Source organism: Scatophagus argus, chromosome 17 (genome assembly GCF_020382885.2).
Source record: "Scatophagus argus isolate fScaArg1 chromosome 17, fScaArg1.pri, whole genome shotgun sequence".
NCBI classification, from domain to species: domain Eukaryota; kingdom Metazoa; phylum Chordata; class Actinopteri; family Scatophagidae; genus Scatophagus; species Scatophagus argus.
Genome location: NC_058509.1, coordinates 10,556,759 through 10,578,299, shown reverse-complemented (window position 1 = coordinate 10,578,299; position 21,541 = coordinate 10,556,759). Strand labels below are relative to the sequence as shown.

General features: G+C 39.5%; 2 protein-coding genes and 1 non-coding gene across 4 annotated transcripts; 1 reads left to right on the top strand and 2 right to left on the bottom strand.

The window, feature by feature from the left end:
* The first annotated feature begins 1,921 nt into the window (after positions 1–1,921).
* On the top strand, positions 1,922–17,148 carry fam83hb (family with sequence similarity 83 member Hb). Of its 2 annotated transcripts, XR_006845827.1 has the most exons (9): positions 1,922–2,644; positions 7,935–8,130; positions 8,267–8,599; positions 9,558–9,722; positions 9,865–9,989; positions 10,085–10,642; positions 10,776–13,176; positions 14,523–14,855; positions 16,883–17,148. XR_006845827.1 is itself a non-coding variant. In XM_046416939.1 (8 exons), the coding sequence occupies exons 2-8, from the start codon at positions 8,008–8,010 to the stop codon at positions 14,541–14,543; spliced, it is 3,726 nt and encodes a 1,241-aa protein (XP_046272895.1). In that variant the 5' UTR covers positions 1,922–2,644; positions 7,935–8,007; the 3' UTR covers positions 14,544–16,270. The 2 variants fall into 2 exon arrangements, 1 of the variants encoding a protein (XP_046272895.1); XM_046416939.1 differs by lacking the exon at positions 16,883–17,148 and having other exon boundaries at positions 14,523–16,270.
* Positions 16,277–21,164, bottom strand: si:ch211-199g17.9 (uncharacterized protein LOC108180085 homolog). The gene is made up of 10 exons (XM_046416945.1): positions 21,094–21,164; positions 20,473–20,517; positions 20,329–20,391; positions 18,946–19,020; positions 18,703–18,750; positions 18,372–18,426; positions 17,398–17,487; positions 17,237–17,300; positions 17,037–17,103; positions 16,277–16,923 (listed from the first exon to the last, which is right to left on the bottom strand). Exons 1-10 carry the CDS (start codon positions 21,113–21,115, stop codon positions 16,820–16,822), a joined length of 633 nt encoding a protein of 210 aa, XP_046272901.1. The 5' UTR covers positions 21,116–21,164; the 3' UTR covers positions 16,277–16,819.
* Positions 19,248–19,380, bottom strand: LOC124049176. The gene has a single exon (XR_006841367.1). It is a non-coding gene; the product is annotated as a U8 small nucleolar RNA (small nucleolar RNA).
* Positions 21,165–21,541: the final 377 nt, after the last annotated feature.

Here is a 21,541-nt window from a genome sequence, read left to right as displayed (position 1 = left end):
TCACTTGAGTTCTTTTGATTTGAAAATACTTGATAACATCTTCAGAACACCAGAGATTAAAAAGTAAAATTAAACTATTATTTCCCTTCACTCACATCCACCAAGCACCAAATGCAGGTATATTTTCCATTAGTGAGTAAATCTAGAAAGGCTGGCTGCCACACTGGCAGATGGATCTTTGCACCAAAATAGTTACATGATAAAAGAAATTATGCTGACACCATGTACAATGTTTTGGTGTCATTTATGGACACAATTCTTCTGTCCTCTGCTGTTGAAGTTTGACACACACACACAGGGACAGGAACGTCAAGGTACATTCAAGTGCACCTCGTAAATAAACCACCTCAATAAAAAAAAAAATAAATAAAATACAAAAGTTACAGAGATGCAACAATTTGAAGTTGCACAAAGAATGGTAAGTCAGGGCTCTGTTGTTAAAATTGCAGCATCAGAACATAAAATGAGAAAATTTCTAGGATTTATGGTGTTCATCCCTTCTGTGGAACTCCAGCGGCCTCCCTCTGAATCTGCGAAAAAAAACTGCACTGTCACCGTGAACTCTAACACTCTAACTTGTTTGAATTCAGATTGTCACAGATGACAGCAGACTCCTCTGCCGACCACGTTGAGATGCAGGCCAGGATTTAGGTGCTGCCTAGACTCTGCCTCGACCTGTACACCTGTTCAGTAGCTGCCAGGTGACTCAGAGAGGGAGGAGCGTGAGGTGGGGGGGGGAGAAAGAGGGAGGGAGAGAAAGAGAGAGAGGGATAAGGACGTTGGGTGTGGTAAGATGCCTTGGGCACATTCCTTGGAGCAGCCGCACCCTGCATTTCAGTATCTGTATACCTGCTGGTGTTTGTCATCAGAGCTTGTTCTTGTAAGCAGACACCTGCATTGCTTTTTCTCTTGGCACTCGTATACTATTTTTATGAATATAATTTCACATGCACAGTGCTCTTCTTCTTCTTGTTTTATATTTCACACTCTCATAGTCTTCTTGTAACACTACCACAGCTTTATGCAATCACTCAAGTCCCTATTTCATATCTCTGTCATGCTGAGAGTTGCATATTTGCATAAAGTGGAAAAAAGTACACAGATGAAAGCGAGAGCTCATAAACATGGCTCCTACAGTGCGAGTGTGTAACAGCTTACTTGCAGGCAGACATTCAAACAGGAGACACACCCTTAGGAGCAGGACTGAACACACAATCAGACTCATAAGTGTGTGTTTGTGTGTATGTGTGCTGCTATCAGAGGGCCGTGAAATAAGGCGTGTTCTGTCCGATAGACGTTTCAGGACAAAGGACGTCTCACACACTGGTGTATTGGAGTGCAAGCCAATGGCAGACTGGGAGATTGAGAATCAAACAGAGAAGCAGTCAAAAGCAGTCAAAAGACGTGCAAAAATAAAGCGTGTCAAACAGATAAATGATTGAGACTGAAGATATTTTTTTATGTTATACAATGAATTGAAATTAAAGTGCATCAGAGCAACAAACTGATAAATCTATCATCAGCTATAAATGATGGTTTGTATATGTACATGGGAGTTCCAAGACGAATGGTACCACATTGATGTGCCTACGTGACCTCTGGGAACACAAGCTTGCCAAATCCCACCCATATTACAGAGGGAAGAGCAGAACAGTGCAGCCTGCAGCAAGGAGATTTACAGAGAATTCACAGAGAAAGGGGATCTGTTGATGTCTGCTGATTCAGCATTTTGCCTTGGAAGAAACAAAAAAACCATCACGTGACTCATTTACAAGATGTTTCTGTGGGGAACATGGTCTCCAAAGTGTGCCAACTTATGTAACTAAACTATATTAGCTACCACAGTCACTATCAGATACTAGTCAGACCAGAACAAGCGAGGCTGCAGCATGGAAAAACCACTGAGTGCACTGAATTGAGAAATTGTGCGTTTAATTGACTTTAACTGGTTCGACACACTGCCAGTCATCCAGGGACTCAAGGGATTCCAAAGAACTTTATAATCAGCCCATACAGTCGTTTTCTTCAAAGTCCATTGGTTCTACATTTAACATTAAAGCAGCAGGCCTAGAAACAAGGGAAGCTGATGTGCAGAAAGATACAGAGATAAGGTCTAACGGTGTAGAGTCAGTGGAAGAAGGTTAGAAACCCCTCTCTGCTTTGTAAAAGCTTTCTAAAACACTAATTAGCAGTCATGACATAAGGAGCAGCACTTTTGAAATGTGCCACTGGGAGTGAACTTCCAATGGTCGCCTGTTCCCAGTGAGCAGCGGACATGGGAGGAGTCACACCGGTGGGAAAGCCCTGCCCAACAGAAGTCGCCCCGTTCCTTCCTCTTTCACCGCGCCGCGCTGTGTTGTACAGTGGCGGCGGTTCTGGAGGTGCTCATACCGCCGAGGGAAGCGCTCAGCCCGGGCCCTGGTGTCCGCGTATCCCGCCTCGCTTGTCTTCGTTAGTCGGCACTGGAGAGCGCAAGCCGGGCGTTGGGTGGAGGTGTTTTTTTTTTTGTTTTTTGTTTTTTGTTTTTTTGATCCATCTAAGGAATGTGACATACGGCCGGGAAGGAGACGCACATCGGCTTCACCGTCGGTTCAAAGATTAAAAAAAAAAAAACAAGAGACGAACTGCGAGGCAAAGTTAGGAGGTACGGAGTGGAAATAAAGGCGAAGTTTGCAAGTCCAAGCTGGGACAAAAGAACAGTTTGTACAGAGGGTCTATTCTATTCTGTTCTGCCCTTTGCTCTATTCTGCTCTGCTTTATTCCAATGTAATATCTTCTTCTTTAGGTTTCTGTGTCCTGGTTTTGTATCTTTTATTCTGTTCTGTTCTGGCCCTCTATGAATGTGAGCGCAATAAAAAGTGAAACGCTGGTTACTTTCCTCATCGGGAAGTTTATAGAGGATTAAGTCATCCAGGTAGCTGCTGCGCATTGCAAAACCTGAACAGTATTGTGATGATCGGCTGAGCACACAGAAGGCTTCGTGTTGGCCGGCACAGGGAAACCGTTGAAAACATTCAAAGAAGAGAAAAACAGCTATTTTTTGGCAGTGGCTTTGACTGCACTGTATTGTAGGGGACTACAGGTAATAAATAATGCTTGAAAGGACAGAGACAGTTTTACAAGCATGTCTAATGTGGAGGTTGCACAATGCAGTGCATGCATTGCAGGTCATGCCATTAGGGATCCCTGTAATTTAGAGATAAATGGTGAAGTAAGACAGGGTCCTTGCCTTGTAATCATACAGCCTTGTCCGTTGAACAAGCCCTACCAGATGTCCTCTTCTACAATGCTTAGAGATCCATAGGCTCTGACATTATCTATAATGTAGACACACAGGTCAATTGTGTTCGATCCAAACAAGCAATGTATTGATTTAAACTTAACCTTTTCGGGCTTTGCCTTGACTCATTCAAAATGACTCACTGGATAGGAATAGTCCAACATGTGGTTATAATTTGAGGGGAAAAAGTTTGTTGTGCCAGCATCTGTGGTGTGCCTGTGCTTGTGTGCTTCTCATTATAGATCTCATCTTGTCACAGTCACCATATGGCCGAGGCTCCATCCCATTCATAGCCTTGTTTGCATTGTATGTGTTAAAGTTATTGTCTACTTGTAGAGGGGTTGTAATTCAAGTGTGAGCAATATTGTGCTTTGGGGGGTAGAGAAGATGCAAAGTGGAAACATTTTTATGTTTTTATTATTGGGTTTTCCACTGAAGGTGACCGCAGACTGTACGGCACTTGGAACAGATGTCGAGGTCCTCAGAGGACCTGTTTTTCTAGTAGCGTTTCTGGGTAAAACACATTTAGAAGAAGGGAGGATCAGTGGCACTGTGTGTTCTCACATACAGTATAGATTCACCTAACCTTCAGCTGTCTCGTTTGCAGTAGTCAACAGTTGTGCTGAGGCGTGATGATGTACAGAGACGAAGTCACGCTCTGTGTTTGCTCTTTTCTATGTCTGTGTGTATTAATCTTGACAGAAGTGGTACTGAAAGGTTGTGACAGGAGCATCAGGAGATTAGTGGCTCATCCTTCCAAACCTGTTTTCAGCTATTGTTTTCTCACTCCATTCACACTGAATTATCGCACAATTTGAACTGACCGGAGAGGTATGTCAGATCAATTATAGTGTTTGTTCAGCGAGGCGTGGTCAGCTGCATGTGTGCCAGAAAGACGGAGAATGAAAATATTTTTTGGACTTTGCTCTTGATAGTTTATGTCTCCTCAGGCTTATTTCTCTGATATTCGTGTTGAGACAGATTCACATTTTTGCCTCCCTCAGCTCTTCACTTATTCTTTCTCTGTCAGAGTTAATGCAGGAATGTCGAGAATGACCCATTTACAAACTTAGTGAGCAAACAGTAGAAACATCTGAATACGGGTTCATCAGCCTTGAGGAGCTCATGTCGGTTGCTGCCTGTGGTGGTTTAGTGTTTCAAACCTGCTTTGTTAATGGCACATTTAGGGCAGGCTCGTCCTTGTGTGGGCAACAGAAGGGTGGAAAGAGTGTGAAATATCTCTGTTATCATGTCTCACTATCTACAGTTTGATGCTTACTGCAGTTGCTATAACAACAAACAAATCAGCAGTATTTGTTTGAATATCCTACCAGTTAGCCAGGTGAGTCGGAGAAAGTCTGTCATGCTTCTTACATGGTGTTATTCTTTGTTGCTTCATACCGCAGTGACCCGCATGTCAGGAGGGTGGATAACAAACCCCCCCGGGGGCTCTGTTTCATACCACTGTGCTCTTGAGTCACCCTCTTAGCTCATATCCACTCATATCAGGGTCGGTTTGAAATGTTTTAGTCATCAACAATTTTAATGATCAAGTTTTTAAGCAAAAGTGCTGAACATTGCCTTACTCCAGCTCTTCAGTTGTGAGAGTTTGCTGTTTTTGTTTTTCTTATTTGAGGCTAAACTGGATATCTTTGGGTTTGGGACTTTTTGCCCAGATAAAACAAACAGAATAAAGACCTTGAGCTCAGGGAAACTGTAAAGGGCAAATTATTTTCTGACCTTTTTGGAGTAAAGAGTTGTCAAAAAAAAATCATCAAAGATGAATCAGTGATGAAAATAAAAGTGTAATCAGCCCTCTCTATTTTTGTTACTGAAAAACAACAGTAGAAACAATTTCATCATCTGAAAGACACTTGCAATGTGGTTTATTGGCTGTTATTGTGTTGCCACACGTTAGATGTGTTTCTGTGGTTAAAACATTATAATAAACATCTACAGGTGCACATCCCTCAGTTTAACTCTGTTATCACATGTTCTCAGGTATGCGTGTTACTACTAAGTACAATTCACGTTTAAACAGACCAAACTCCAGGCTGCTCGATTTTTTTTAAAAATAATGAACAAAACAAAACAAATTAGATCAAAGTACTTCAGATTCTTCTATTTTAGAAACTTGGCAGGACTAACATTATTCCATGCAAGCAGTATGTGTGCCCAAAATGCCTCTCTGCCCACCATGGAACTTTTAAATGGGAACAGCACACCACAAAGGCCTAATTTCTATGGCTAGAGCGGAGTAAGGAAACAGGATGTCAGCCATTTTGCCAGCAGATGAATCACCACAGTCAAGTACGCTACGAGTTAGCTACAGGCTCGGCCAGGCTGGGCTACCCAGTGACTCACCAGGCCTCTGAGTAAACTGACTTCTCCCAGTGATTGCGGGTTAAAGCTTGGGTTATCAGCACCTATCTGCCTGGAAGTTTACAGAAAACATGTCACAGTCTGTTAGAAAGCTGGTACAAGCTTACAAACGTACGCATCTACCCTCCCAATCAGACCGTCAGTACACATACCCCCTGATCATGTACTCTGACTGTCAATCAACCACATCTCCTAAGGCTGTACATTTCCATGGTGATATAGCCACACAGTCAAAAACACTTCCTGTTTTGATCACAAGTTGCAGTGTGCAGAAGGAAGCCATGTATATTCCTGAGATTTACCAGCTTCCTTTGGATACATGAACTGCTCAGTGGTCTCTGAACCCACATCTCTACCATCAGATGACCCATCCAGTGTGCAGCTGTCAGGACCACATTAAATATGAATGAGGGGGGGTGTCCTAGTTGGCTCAGCTGATGGTGCATAACACATAACCGTGTTGTGGCTTGGAATTCAGTCTTGGAACTTTGTAACATGTCTTACATGTTTCTCTAAAGACTTGTTTCTCTAAAGACAAACACAATCTTACAAGTGGCAGTGATGGTCTACTTTATCTTCTGGAAGGAGATACAGAAAACCACAAAACAATAAACAGATGCCATATAATGACTGGTGCGCATACCAGTAAACCAAGCAAATGATTGAACCAGCTGTTCTTATTAAAGATGAAACTAGTAGTTAATTAAGTGAAAACTAATTGGGAATCATTATTTTGTAATCAAATAATCGTTTCAGTAGTCTTTTGAATGTATGTGAAGAAAATTGTGATGTTTCAGGTATTTTATATACAAATGATTAATTTAGTAGTTGTGAAAATAATATGCAGTTAGTCCTAATTACGATTATGTCCTTCCTTGTTGTGTGTCTTTAGGGCTTGCATTGTCTAATGAAACCATTCATTTGCATATGAATTATGTGAATAATGTTGAACTTGGCTCTTGAGATCTGACGATCTGCGAAGTGAATCCTGACACTGTCCAACTTTGCTTTCTCATTTAAACAATTTCAAATTGTTATGTTCCTTTCAGTGTCCTAGTTTAAGTTTAGGTCAGTTCAAGTCATGGCATTGCTAACAGCTTACTCATCGTGCTTTCCAAAATCAATCCGTGTGTTGTTACTGACACCGATTTTTCAAAATGAGGTCTGACTTGAAGCATGACACACCAGCATTAAAATTTACTGGGCAGAGATATGAGAGAACCTGTCCATACACATCTTCACGTCTTTCCCACCTCTCTGTTACATCTTCTTTCGCTTAACTTTAAGCCTTATTCGCATTTTATGTTTCACTTTCCTGTTGTTTTTCTTTGATCTTTATGGACATTTTAGTCACAAGCCAGATTGAATTTCAGTTAATCACTGGTGTTAAAGCAAGCTGAATACCACTCTAACATTATATCAAACAGGCAATTAAGCAGGGTGTGTGTGATACATTAAGTCCACAGTGAACTACAGAGGACTCTTTGTATATATGTTTATTAGCGTGCAAAGTCATCCAATCCAATATAACATGTAATATGTCATCAGCAGTTATTTTTAGTTTCACCATAGTGCCAAACTTATATTAATGCTATTTTTAAGATTCTGCATCATTCCTCAAACACATTAAGTTACCTTGTAAATGTAGAATCTTGGGCCTTGGCTGGGAAGGAAAATATTTCTGTTAACGTCTGCTCAGGTATAAACCTGTGGCATTGTGTGCCGGTAAAGGTGTGTTAACATGAAAGGTGTAGCAGTTAAACTTACTACACAGGCTTAGACTCAACAATAGACACTTTGTGTAAAAGGTTATAGGTAATCTGTCTGCTGGTGTAGTCTCAAACAAAGTGTCCTTCCTGTCACCACCCTCAGGAATATTTAGTCCAACTATGAGTATAACAGATGGACAAGTGGTGTCCATATTTTAATTCACCTTTTAGCTGTTATATGAGAAAGTTTCTTACCAGGCAGCCATGTTGAACACAAACACAGGGAGGACAAGGAGGGACTCTGGCACATAACAGGCATACAGGGTCAGAATGGCTACCAAAGCAAAGAACCGAGAAGCTCAGATTAGAGTACACACTCATTCTGCTGAGGACACCATCACTTCACTACATCTTTACATGGCAAATAAGTTGTTTGCTGCTATATTGATGTTCAGCTTGTCATATATTTAAATCTTTAATAATGGCAACATGCATCACATTTGAATTTACCAACATAATTTCTCTGCACATTGACCATTTCTTTCTTTCTGATGTCTGCACAGGTTTTAATTCCTCCTCCCATAACCTCTCTCCACCCCTGGGTCCTGACCTTTAACCAGACACCACTCTCCAACCATGGCACACCGATCTCAGAGTTCATCAATTGGTGATAACCCCCTCGACCCAAACTACCTGCCCCCACATTACCGTGAGGAGTACCGGCTAGCTATTGATGCTCTGATAGAAAATGACGTACAGGTAACTTATGTGTAATATGTACTTATATGTTTTCTTGATGTGTATCCAATGAATATGCATTAAAAATATTCTAAAAAGATGTGTACCTTGGTTTTATGGTGTAATGATTTGGGTGTGTTTCCTATCATCACACCAGGGCTACCATGAATTCCTCCAGGCTGCAGATGTGGTCAGTTTCCTGGCACAGCCAGAAATTGAATTTGTCAAGTCCACAATCCAGACACCTATCCGGACTTCCAGCGTCCCAGAGCTGACATACCACGAGGGAGGTCTAGAGGCTGATGGCTCTTCCGACACCTACTGGCCATTGCAGTCCGACCTAGCTGCCCCAGGGCTGGATCTGGGCTGGCCGCTGCCACAGCACAGCTTCATAGGGCCCACAGAGGTCACCACTCTGGTCAACCCCTCTGACCCAGACATGCCAAGCATCAAGGAGCAGGCCAGGAGACTCATCAAGAATGCACGTCAAGTAAGTAGGGGAGGGTGGGAAATATGGAGATGAATTGAACTTGCATATCCTGTTTGCTTTCAGCAGGTATTTCCAAGAAGGAATCACATCTGAAGATGGGATCAAAGCATTCCTCATTCATGCATTCACTTCACTTTTGCAATGTGTACAAGTACACAGTTCTACATGTGTGCACTATTTTTTCTCAGTGATCTAAAAATGAATGGGTGGGAAACACCTATGAATAAACAAAACACTGCACAAAAAATGATATCTATTCAAAACAAAACAAGAAGTTGAGATAAAGAGCTGTCACTAACTACTGCATATGAGTTATGCAATCAATGATAGTTTAATCTTACATTTTATCTGCCTCTGACACCACTCCCTTTCAGACTGGCTCTTGGCTAAATTAAAAATATAATTAGCATGACATTTAGATGCCAAATGTCACAAGCAGTCAAACCTGTTGGTCTGTCTGTCTGTGAATTAGACTCAGTTGAATCATAAAGAATTAACTATGTTTCAACGTGCACACAGCAGACATACAGGTTCTAAGAGTTCTATACCTTATTCCTTATGTAAATTTAGGAGAGACATTGTATTGCTGATATACTGAGTGTGTTTTTAACTCATTTAATTCAGTATTTAATTTTTCATACTATTTATGGTTACACATTATACATTAGTTGAACTTCCAACTTAATTTTCACACTTTCAGGAAAAACTTTTTTGTAATCCCCTCAAAAGTTCCACAAGTATGTGCACATTATGTATAGTCCCTTTTTGAGAGCATAACATTCTGAGCACCGTGAACACCTGGCACTACCAACTTTTCTTCAGATTACTAAAGTTGTCCTGTGCTGTAATGTTAAATCACCAGAAGCAAGACTACAACAAAATACTAACTCAGCTAACAAAAGACCTTATTATACTGACCAAATCCTTTATTTTTCTTGTGTTTGCTCTTCTTTTACAGGTTATTGCTGTGGTGATGGACACCTTCACAGATGTTGACATTTTTGCTGACCTCTTGGATGCAGCAGCACGCCATGTTCCTGTTTACATTCTACTGGACGAGCAGGATTCTTATCACTTTGTCTCTATGGTCATCAACTGTAGAGTCAACTTGGACCTAATTCCTGTGAGTTAGCCTATTTATTACACTTCCTCAAAAGATGGCTAAGAGATGACTATCCTGTGGCATTTATTCTGTAATTAATTACTTATAACACATGATTTTTACTTAAGCTTGTACAGTATGTTATCAAAATTTTGTTTTACAGATGATGCGTGTCAGGACTGTGACAGGAATAACATACTATTCCCGGACAGGGAAATCATTTAAGGGACAGGTGAAAGATCGTTTCCTTCTGGCGGACTGCAGGGCTGTACTCAGTGGCAACTACAGGTGAATTGTTTCATTTTGTTCCTTCAGACTTCCTTCTCATTAATTCTGTAAATTCAAGTATTTTAACTGCCCCAATTGCTCTTATTTTCTTATAGTTTCATGTGGTCCTATGAGAAGATCCACCGCTGCATTGCCCACCTCTTCCTTGGGGAGCTGGTTGCCACATTTGATGAAGAATTTCGCATTCTCTTTGCTCAGTCAGAGCCTCTAGTCATTGACCCATCTGATACAGCACTTGCTGTCTCTGACACGAGCAGCACCAGCAGCTACTTTAGCAACCAGTTCGGTTTGAAGAGGACCCAGTCTCTGCGTAACCCCATAGGTTTCCGCAGGCAGCCTGAGATTCCCTCTGCCTTCCCCTATGGAGACTCTGAGCGTAATCTCGCACTTCCTTTCCGGAGAAATGACCCATTTCGTCACAGCGTTGAACATGGGCCAGGAATTACAATTGGGAAGTATTCTCAGCAACAGTTTCGTCTGCAGCAGTCATTCCTGGAGCAGGGAAGGTCCATAGTTTCCAGGCAGATGGAGCTGAGTGCCAGTGCCTTCAAAAGGCATAGCTATGCAGAGGGAACCCAAGAAAACTACTCAACTTCGAGGCAATACATGAGGCACAGAGTCATGAATAATTTGGATGAGACAGACTTCCACAGGTAGATAACCCTTCAGTACCTACAACTGCTAGGATTTTGAAATATTCAAAAACATCACATGTATCACTATCTTATGTGTGCACAAGTGTTTACATATAATAGATACATAAGAACCACTGTATTTTCTTTACAGGGAGCTGACCCAAAGTAGCCATTACTACCATGAGGAAACTGGGTCGGGCTCTGGCCACGGACAGTATGAAAGACTTCGAGGTCGTCCTCCACACCTCCCCATTGACCAGTATTCAGACTCAAGCTTTCGCTCAGATCAGGAGCCTCCCCCTGGAAACTTCGGCAGAGAATTCTTTTCATCTGAGGACTTGGGAGGACCTGAGGGTCTTCGGGCACCTCCGTTAGCTGGGAGGTATGGAGGAGGTTCCTCCCATAAGAGGCCAAGCATAGGTCAGGCATATGCCTGTCAGAGTTCACCCACGCATCCCCACCCACCAGAGAAGAAACAGTTTCCCAAACAGTCTGATCAAGAACATAATCAAGATGCAGATGCTAGGCAAGGTTTGAGAAGTTGGAGAATTCATTCGTATCTCAGCACTTATGAGGACAGTGGAGAAGAAGGTCTGGCTCAACCTATGGGGTCTGACACATTTGAAGATCCTCCACCATCTCAACAGTCAACTGCCCCTGAAAGTTCAGCTCCTCGCTTCGTAATAAAGGAGCCACCGAATGTTCCCCCCAAACCCAGGCCAGATATCCTGAGGCCACGCTTTGGAAAGCCCATATTGTCTGAGAACAACACTAAAGACTCTGCCCCAACAGCACCCAAGGATCAGCCAGTCAGTGAATTAAAGCCATTGGTACCTGAGAAAAAAGAGACAGAGGTGGTAAAGGAAAAGGAGAAAGAGACAGAGAGAGGTGCAGCAAGGGAGACTGGTCTGGATGTTGATGGAAAAGAGACTCCAGATCTCTTCCTGTCCAAACATGAATCTTTCCGCTCACGTATTAACCCACTCCTTCAGCGAAGCTCTCGTCTGCGTTCCTCGCTTATTTTCTCATCTTCCAAGGCAGAGATGCACAGTAGTGGCCTGGGCCTAAAACCAGCCACTGAGGAAGATGAACAGTTAGACACAGTACGCACTTCCTCGATTGTGGCCCAGATCCTAGAGAAGAGGAGGTCATTTTCTCGTGAGCCTTTTGAGTGGAGAAAGAAGGCTGAAGAAAAAGATAAGGAGAAACAAAATGCAAAAGAGAAAGAAGAGGAGAAAGAGAAAAGGAATATAGAAAAGGAGGAGGAGAAAAAGCAACAGCCAGAGGAAAAGGAGATTCAGCTGAAAGATGACAATATAGCAGAACTGGAACCTCATAAAACTAATGAAGAGGTAAAGACGACACCAACTGTTGAGAAATCTGAAGGCACGTCACCATTAGAGAAATCTCTGAACATGAATGACCCAGCCAGTCGACTGCAGTATTTCAAAGATCTAGCTGCCAAGAGAAAAGCCTCAAAAATGGAGACAGAGTCATCACTAAAAGCTACAGAACCTGCTGAAAAAAAGCCAGACCTTTCTGATAAACCTCCCTTAAGCCCTGTGACGACTCCAAACATACCAACTCTTGCTGTTAGTTCAGCAGAATGTGAACCAAAGAAGCCAGACATCTCTGCAAAACTGGCAGAGCTCACTCGTAGACCTTCAGTTAGTTCCTCAAAGCCACCCATAAGCTCTGTCAAGCCTTCTACGAGCAACCCGAAGCCATCAGAGACAACTCAATCTCATAAAGAGGAAAATGCATCAGAGGGTCAAAAGAAGGATATATTCAAGTCTCTGAAGCCCCTTCCTTCGCCTAAGATCTTCAAGAGGGATCCGTTGAAGCTCAAAGCATTTAATCATCGTCGTATCTCCTGTGATGAGGAGATTCTGACCACAGATGCTACAGATGCAGAGAAGAGTGAACTGAAAAAGAACCGCTCTCATAGTTCTTCAACTATGCCACGTGATGACTCTAAGGAAGGACTGCAAAAAGTAATGGGATCTAATACATCCATCAACACACTTGGTGAGGGAAAGAGTGAGGGTAAGACACTTGACTTCCTAAAGAAGCACACCCAGAGACTAAAGGGAATCCTCGGGCCCAAGGATAAAGACAAGAAAACTTCAGAAGATAGGGGCATGAGCACAGGCATCACAGGAGAGTCAAGCAAAAAGCAGAGTTCAACATCTAAAGACTCAGGATCTACCAGTACTGACCAAGCTACAACCAATAGCAAGACATTAACCAGCATATCAGGCCCATCTCGATACCAGGCCCCAGGCAGCTCTGTTCTGTTTAGTAGCAACCTACGTGATGACACCAAAGTCATTCTAGAGCAGATATCAGCCAACAGCCAGAAGAACCGACTGGAGCGTGAAGAAGCTGCAGGGGACAGAGATAGCGATGCTGGGGAAAAGGGACTCGAGAGACACAACTCCATAAAAAAGAATCGATTTCTGCGACCGCAGGGTAACATCCAGGAGCGAGAGGGATTGCTGAAGAGGATAGAGAGTTTAAGGAAGGAGAAGAAGGTCTACAGCCGCTTTGAGGTAGTCTGTCTCTGCAAAGATGATGTTTTACAGTGTGGATGGGAAAGAGATATGAACACAAGTAAAAGTAATGTTAGGTGTAAACTAGTAGTGATAGACTGTGTTAGTGCAGTGATTCCCACCGGGGGTACTTTTGCTGTTGCCAGGGAGTACAGGGAGAGATTGCAGTCTAGCTGAAGTAATTTGAAAAAATGAATTATTGATAAAAATTTGATTTAAAAAAATTGATAAAAAATGTACATCCAATTAATGTAACAAAGAGCTGAGTGCCAGTACCTTCAAAAGGAACCCAGGAAAACTACTCAACTTCGAGACAACAATTAATTCATGTGTTATTGCAGTTAGGAGTGAGTGAAAACTAGTTAGCAATCAAGCAGAGGAGATGAAATAGCTAAAATTAATGGAAAATTAATTGAAATTAGCTAAAAGTAATAAGACTATAAATAAATTTAAAATGCGATTTTGCCCAAACAAAATTAAACATAGTTTAACCGTTTAAAAATATTGTAACATCCTCTATTATATCTACTTTTATATGATTAATACATTAATAGCCTTTGGTTTGAAATTAATTCAATGAACACATTTGGAACATAACTTTTGATGTTGATGAAAAGGTTACTCGAGTTCACTGGACTGGACTGCGGGGGTACGTACACTAAAAATGGATGGAAACCACTGTGTTAGGTAATTTAAGCTCAACCCCCGATTCAACTAACATGTTTAAAATATAAAGACCAAATCCTCCATTGTTTTAGCTGATGAGATGCAGCAACATACATTAATAGACTGAGTCTTATACAGTTATGTATGTACAATGTCTCCTGTAAAACATCTCCTCATAACTATCTGAGACAAAATTGTCAGATATATTTTAACTAATGCGGTAGGTATTACAACATATTTTGACTTTAAATTAAGAGTGTATGTCAGTTTGATGTATATATGTCTTGTACATAAACATTCATGTGTTTGGGAAAGGTTTTAATGATAATTTCTTCCAGTCCACAAGAGTCCATAATTACAGAAAAACTGAAGCTGTTTATTTACTTGTGGTTCATAGTTGTTTTTATTCATAGATTTATTGTTTAACATAGTGTGCTTTTAAACAATGAAAATAAATTTTTGTAGACCAGTTAATGTTCATTCATGCACTGTATATACACTATATGTCTAGTACAACTGTATGGTTGTTATGGATTATTTTAAATGCAAGTGTTTTTGATTGTTTTTGAGCCAAAAACTGCACATAGGACTGTCCCATGAAGGCTCAAAATATTGACAGTAATAAGGGAGGAAATGATGTATTGTTGCATTCACTGCTATCCCTGTTGTTCTGTTAACAGATGGGGAATAACCTGGGATAACGAAAGATGGTGGAGTGGAGTTTATATGGAAACAATTTTATGCAAGATGATCAAAAAGACCCACTACCCGAATGTGCCAACGACACTATCAAAGTACCTCCATGGCTCCACACTGCAGTGTTTCCTGGATTTTCTCACGAAGTAATAAAACTTGAAAAGACAATATATAAAATGCTGAAAACAAACTAAAGTCATTCAGTTTGGAATGTGCCTGTTTGCTAAGACCTGGTACTACTTTTGCCTTTTATGGTGACTGGGAGAGAGAAGAGTGATTCTGCTTTCATGGGCTAATGTTTCACCAAAGAGAAAAAGGTAGGGATACTTACCCATAAATTAACTTGTATGAACGTGACTGAGAGAATTAAAGAGGATAAGACAAACAGAATACATAATGCATCTGAGGGAGAGAAAATAGATATATGCCAGTTATAAAACATGGTTGAATATGACTACACATGTTATAGCAGAGATCTCTGTTTCTGCAAGTGTCTGTGTAGCTTGGAGTTGTATGAAACTGAATCTTTATGGATTCAATGTGTGCCAATGGCCCTATCAAGGGTGACACCAAAGCTAGAAGGACTGTTATTAACTTAGACAAGAAAACAAAAACTAGAAAATGAAGATGAGGAATCAAATGAGACAAAGAACTGATGAAGGTTAAAAAATTTGAAGGGCAAATATGAGATTATAGAGAAGAGTGAGACAAAATCTGGATCAGAAAGAGAGAAAATGTGTTTTCTGCTAGTTAATTCTAACATTGATGCAGTCGAAGTCAAGTTTGAATAGAATGTAGAGCTTTTAGTGGACTTTAGCCTCTCAAGAGAGTGTCATGTATCTTTCTGTTAAGGCGTGGACCCACTTCTCAGGATTGAAGATGGCAAATAACCATTCAGAATGGGCCTTTCAGAGTGATTACCAGAGTGGCGTTAAAGAAACCTGTACTACTGTCATTACTGTCATACGTAATGTAAATAAAAATGTAAAGTATTTACAATTTACAATTGCCCTGAATAACTGTAAAAAGAAAAAAAAAATTAGTCATCACCTCCTGAAGAAAAGCAAAGAAAATCTCTGGCTACATTTTGCAAGACTGGAGCAGGACCAGCATGTCTCCTTACATAAGTCACCTAACTTCTGAGACCTAAGACCTCCTACACACGACTCCTAACTCCTTTGTTGTTCTGCAAACACTATTAAACCAAAGATTTAGTTTTATGGAGTTCAAATGGAGGTCCCTTTTGACAGCTCAGCTGGGCATCAAGCCATGTAGTGTGTTTTTGTACAGTACATCACAACATCAAAGGCTGATCTGTATGGACACTTCAGGTGTTTTGCAGTTTTTTATGGGGTATATTGTACATATTTATATAAAAAATGCTTGGAGATATTCTAAGTGACAAATTAGATTATGATCATGCTCACTGTACTATCAAAGTGCCTTGTGTTTATTTTTAATTAATATGTTAACTATGTGGTCTTAGCTGTAAAGAATAATTGGCATTAATCAGGGGTAATCAGTTGCACAGGGTCATTGTGTTATTTTTTAAAGACCTCAGATAGTATTACATTGTATTTGAAATGCTGCAAGTCTTTTATTAAATTTCTTTTAAGCTGAAGTCGAATGTGTGCACATAAACAGTATGTGTTTGAACTGTAATGAACAGTTGTCCTGTTTTCATTTACATGCTCATGCGTAAAATAAAAGCCATTTGACAACATTGTCACAACACTTAAGTAACTTTATTAAATGAATGAACATGTTTATTATACCAAATACATACTACTGGTATATATAAAAATGTTATTCACAATTTGCAGTGTATATTTCACAAATACATCAAATCTGGCTAAATTCAAACAACTAATTGCATTTCAAAATATGCTGATGGCTGACAAAACAAGTAATATAAAATATCAAGCCAATGGAAAAAAAACAAAAAACATCCAGGACACAGGAATAAACAAAGTTTAGTAGTAAAACTTTTAAGTTGAGATGAGATGAGACTTTGTTTATGCCCAAGGGGAAATTCAGTATTCACATCATAGTATTCACATTACATTTAATTAGGTGTTATGGGTATAAATCTTTAAGTTCTGATTAAAATTTGGGTTGTTTCATTTCATGTTGAAGTCAACTTAAGTTTTAGTTTTTTGCTGTACTGGTTTGGCAAAATTCCTCAATCCTTTGAACACTTGGAAGATTTAAGGTTTTCAGCTAACAAGACTATTACCTCTGATTCTTTGCATTTCGGTACAACTGGTTTAAAGCGGCATTTTCACTCCTCCTGAGTCACTGCAGGTGTTGTCCCTGACTGCATCTGTCTTTTTACCTCCTCTAGGTCTTCATTCAGACGATGCAGATGGGCCAACTTCATTTGTTCTGAAAGAATGACAGAACAAGAGCAGATCAAAGTAGCTGAAATGAAATGATGAATGAAAAATTAAAAAAACATATTCATGTGTAAACAAAAATAAATGTTTTACTGTACTTACCAGCTAATAATAGCTGACTTTTTGTATTCTCAGCACTCACTATTTCATCTGGGAGGCTTTCTAGAGTCTGAGTAACATTTAAAAGGACAACCGTAAACAACATCAACAGTGAGTCACATTTTCTCTGTTCTGTTTTAGAAATGTGGGGAAAATATATTTGATGATTGTCAATATTTTTTATATAAAGTAGACAAACATACAAAGATGGAGTGCAGATTCTTATGCTGCTCTATCAGCTGATGAAGTTGGTTTTCATACATCATCCTGCAAAAACAGAGCTTTCAGTACATTCATCAGTTTATATGACAAGTGTATTCAGTGTATGTTTAATGTAACAAATCACTGTGCTTCTAATAGGTACCGTTGCTTCCGGTGTTTAAGCTTGCATTCCTGGATTTCACATCTGTACTGTTCCAGCAATTCATCACTTTCCTTGTTCTGCTCTAACTGCCTGCAAAACACAACTCAATTCACCACTCAGTTCAAGATATGAACATAACTTAAAAAATACTACTAATTCCATAGTACAATTATTACATCTCGCCTTACAGCCTGCACAGTAGACTTTTGAACATGAACATCATTAACAACTTTGTGTTGTTCAGTGCTTACCCCTCAGTCGCATAATCCCCATATTATGACATTTGATCCCACAAACATTAAACAATGACATGAGTTCATGTCCATGTAATAAGACGTCTATTACAATGTAAAGGAGCTGTGTGTAACAATGGATACAACATTGTGAGTTAAATACTTCAATATGGGGATTATATCAAATATAACAATGAAAGTAAACCATACAAACCATTGTATTATGGTTTGTATTACTGTATTTTAACAAACTGCATATAAACACCTTGATGCTACAACAAAATCTTATTCAGGACTTTCATTCATTCATTTAGTAATGTTTAGAGAGACACATGTCTTTTATCTTATTTTAATATCTTAAATTCACCTTGGTGGACATGACTCTAGTCTAGTAAAATATACTTTGTAAAAAGGTACACTATTTTATCATAATATAAACAGAATTAGGCAAGATATTAAGGCACATTACGTAAATGTCTTAATATTAAATACAAAAAATGCTCATAGTCAAAATCAGGACTGAAGAAAACAATTCCAACATGTTGGATTAGATCAGAAAACAGGCTTTAACACCAGAAGATTTATCAATGAAATAAAAGGATTATACCGCGATCAATTGCTGCCATCTAGTGTTACAAATCACAAACACATGATTGCAAGCTGTTCACAGATCATGTTCAGACTACATATGTCAGTTGATGACATTCAAAAATGTTCTTTATCCAGTTGTGTGCATCTCACCAGGTAGACTCCTGCTCAGACTTGTCACACTGGAACTGCAGCTTCTGGTACAACTCTGGAGAAAAATGTCAGAGCAAAAATGCAAATAGTTTCTTTAAAAAGGGTGTAAATATCCTCTTTTTTAAAACTTTGTATATCATTTTTTTACTAGACCTATCTGCGCCTTTGTTTTGACAATGTGAATTTCCCCAGTGTGGCACTAATAAAGGCATATCTTATTTTATTTACTGTCTGTGTATTTACAATGGATAACAACTTTGCTTCCAGACACATTCAACCAAACACTAACTAAACCCATGTAGAACTGTTTGTTAAACTAATGTGTGAGTACCTTCCTTTTCTCTATGGATTCCTTCCAGTTGGAAAGCTTCAGTTTGTACTGTGAAAAAACACTACTCTGTAATAATATACAATAACAGTAGATTTCATGGCTGCCTAAATTTAACAAATATATACTATATCCATACATGTCATTATATTTAGTAGGCATTTTGACTAGCAAAAACTAGCAACAGGTACATACAGCAGATACAATACTGTATATGAATAAAAAGTGTATGTGATTTTATCTTACATGTTGCAACCTCTTTCTGCAAAGAGTCACTGGTTGATTCGAGCTCCTTAATTTCTTCTTCCAGGGCTGTTTTACCTGGAATATAACACAACATAATTTAAACATGACAACTGTTAAGATTCTTGCACTGTGATTGTTAAAGAGCTTTAATTGGAAACCACTTGATATTCTGCAAAACATGATGCAGCATAGCACTGAATCTTTTCACTGCACTGTAAGCTAATGATTGAACTAACACAACACGTGCTTTAAATAACTCATTGCTAAACTATATAACCATTCATTTTACTTCAACAACTGAAATCAGAATGGATCTCGTGGGGTGTTGCTGTTCCCCACAAGACGGAGATATTAATCATATCTCATGAATCCCCATTCATCATGATCTGATACTCCATGAAAGGAGTAACAGGTAAGGATATACCTTACTGACGATACTTCAACTCTGTTGTGAGAATCACTATGATCAGTAGGTATAGCTGTCTTACTCATGGTTTTAACTTCACGTGGTCGTGGTCTTTTTACGCGTCATCCATCGCTAAATGTGTGTTTGCTTTAACACCTATCTTTGCTAAGTTAATCTATATAACGTTATTTGTTATAAATCCTACTTTTTCTACTAAACCGAAAGGGAAATGTATGTTCATTAGCATAGGGTCAGCACATGCAGCCTTCTCATTGGTGCACATTCACAAAGGTTTCTGTTGATTTCAGGTCTCCCTGCCGAAGCGTTTTCATAATTTACGAGAAGTTTACATCTTAAGGGCGCGATACACGTGATTTCACATGGTTATTTCTGACTACTTTTGATGCAATTAAAAGAAAATACACCACGACTTGTCAACGGAAGCGGAAGTGTGCCTCCACAAAGACTAACTACAATGTCAAGATGTTAACTTCACATCCTGTTCGGGATAAGTTATGAGGTGAAATACGAGTGGCTTGTATAGAATGGCGCACTATTGATCATTAATGAGAAATTATACTTACACGTCTAATAATCGCCAAGGACGACGGCTAAATAATGATCAATTTGTCGAAGTCCAATCGTTCGCGACAAGAGTGCGCAATTTAACTCGATGACGGAAAGACGCGACCGTCACTTCACTTGTGTCTTTTGATTCACCGTAATGCTTTACAGTACAAAGTACGAATGGTCAACAGAGACTGTGCTAAAATAAAAATAAATACCAGCTTAAATTAATATCATTGGACAACGGTGTGCCTATAAATGACAGCCTTTTACTGGAAAACAAAATTAATCTTCTCCTCGCCTGAAAACTGCCGCTGTTGGGAGTAAACTGGCCTACCCCATAAGTGCCAACTAACTTTCCTCGATGTCAATACAAAATATCTGATTTAACAACAATTTCGAATTAGTACCTTGTTGAAGACGTCTTAATTTGCCCATCGCCTGTTCAACTTTGATCTCCCGCATAGCTTCACCTGCAGAGTATGAAAATGTATCAGGTTTGTCTTGAGGTTTTCCACAATCGTTTGTAATTTGTGCAATTTTGACTTGTTTACCTCCATTCGGTGGTGTGATATTAATCAAATCCTCCATGGTGAACACTGTTACACAAATGAAAATAAAGTTAGATAGTGAAATCTTTTTGTTGTTCCTTCCGATGAAGTTCCACTACGCATGTGAGCAAGTGCCAGCTGGCTACAGGTGACAAAAAACTTGTTTATTTAAGTTGCCCTATTAGCTACACAGTTAAAAGTTCGGTACATTTAAGTTTATTTACAAAGCTCATGTTACAATAATACGATATCAACACCTGTAATAGCAGACTGAAAGTCTCCACTGAAACGTAATGTTAGCAAGCTTCGTTTTTCGCCAAAAGCTAACGTCAATGACACTTTAAATTTACATAAAGGTATAGTAACACCTAATCAACTGTTACATTCGAGCACTTAACCAGCTAAGATACTGAATATTTAGCCACTGTCTTTCTATGCTGCGTAATTACATTGATGGTACCACCGTTTTAAAGCGTTAGCTAATTAGTGTTTACAGAGCCAACAGATGAATGGTAATTAGAAACTATCGTATACGCAGTTACCGTAATCTAAAATATTTATTGTATTTTAAAATGAGTATACATTAGATGACTTATAGTTCCTTTTAAATTTGTGCCGTCTGACCTGCCGATTCGCTCATGTTCATCCTGCTAACGCAGTAGCATCCTGAATTATCCCGATAGTTAAGTTTTCTGTCCTAACTGTAGGGACGAGCGCACGAGGACAGACCACGACGACTGGCGCCAAAGACACGTCAAAGGCGCGCGTGCACCACAATGGCAGATTCATTTATTTATGTATTAACCGTATCTGTATCCGTAGCTGAAAAGTTAGTTACAGATAAAGTTGTGGTTGGAAAGCAAACAGTCACATGGACTTGGTGTGTTCAGAGGCTGGAAGAAAATTAATAAATGTTTTATAAAGAATGATAACTAATGACAACTTAACCTGGGCTACCACAACCTTGTAGGCAATGTACATTTTATACACTACATTTACTGTTAGAAACGGTACAACTTCATATCTTTACAACACTTGTAAAGATATTTTTTGCTAAAAAGATAGGCCTTTA

Bases quoted from the DNA above. Each gene is read 5' to 3' on its own strand.
- fam83hb (XM_046416939.1), top strand. From the start codon at position 8,008: ATGGCACACCGATCTCAGAGTTCATCAATTGGTGATAACCCCCTCGAC. The intron at 8,131-8,266 runs GTAACTTATGTG...TCATCACACCAG, and splicing joins TGATAGAAAATGACGTACAG to GGCTACCATGAATTCCTCCA. The intron at 9,990-10,084 runs GTGAATTGTTTC...ATTTTCTTATAG, and splicing joins GTACTCAGTGGCAACTACAG to TTTCATGTGGTCCTATGAGA.
- si:ch211-199g17.9 (XM_046416945.1), bottom strand. From the start codon at position 21,115: ATGAACATGAGCGAATCGGCAG. The intron at 17,301-17,397 runs GTACCTATTAGA...CTGTTTTTGCAG, and splicing joins CTTAAACACCGGAAGCAACG to GATGATGTATGAAAACCAAC. The intron at 16,924-17,036 runs GTAAGTACAGTA...TCATTCTTTCAG, and splicing joins AAGTCAGCTATTATTAGCTG to AACAAATGAAGTTGGCCCAT.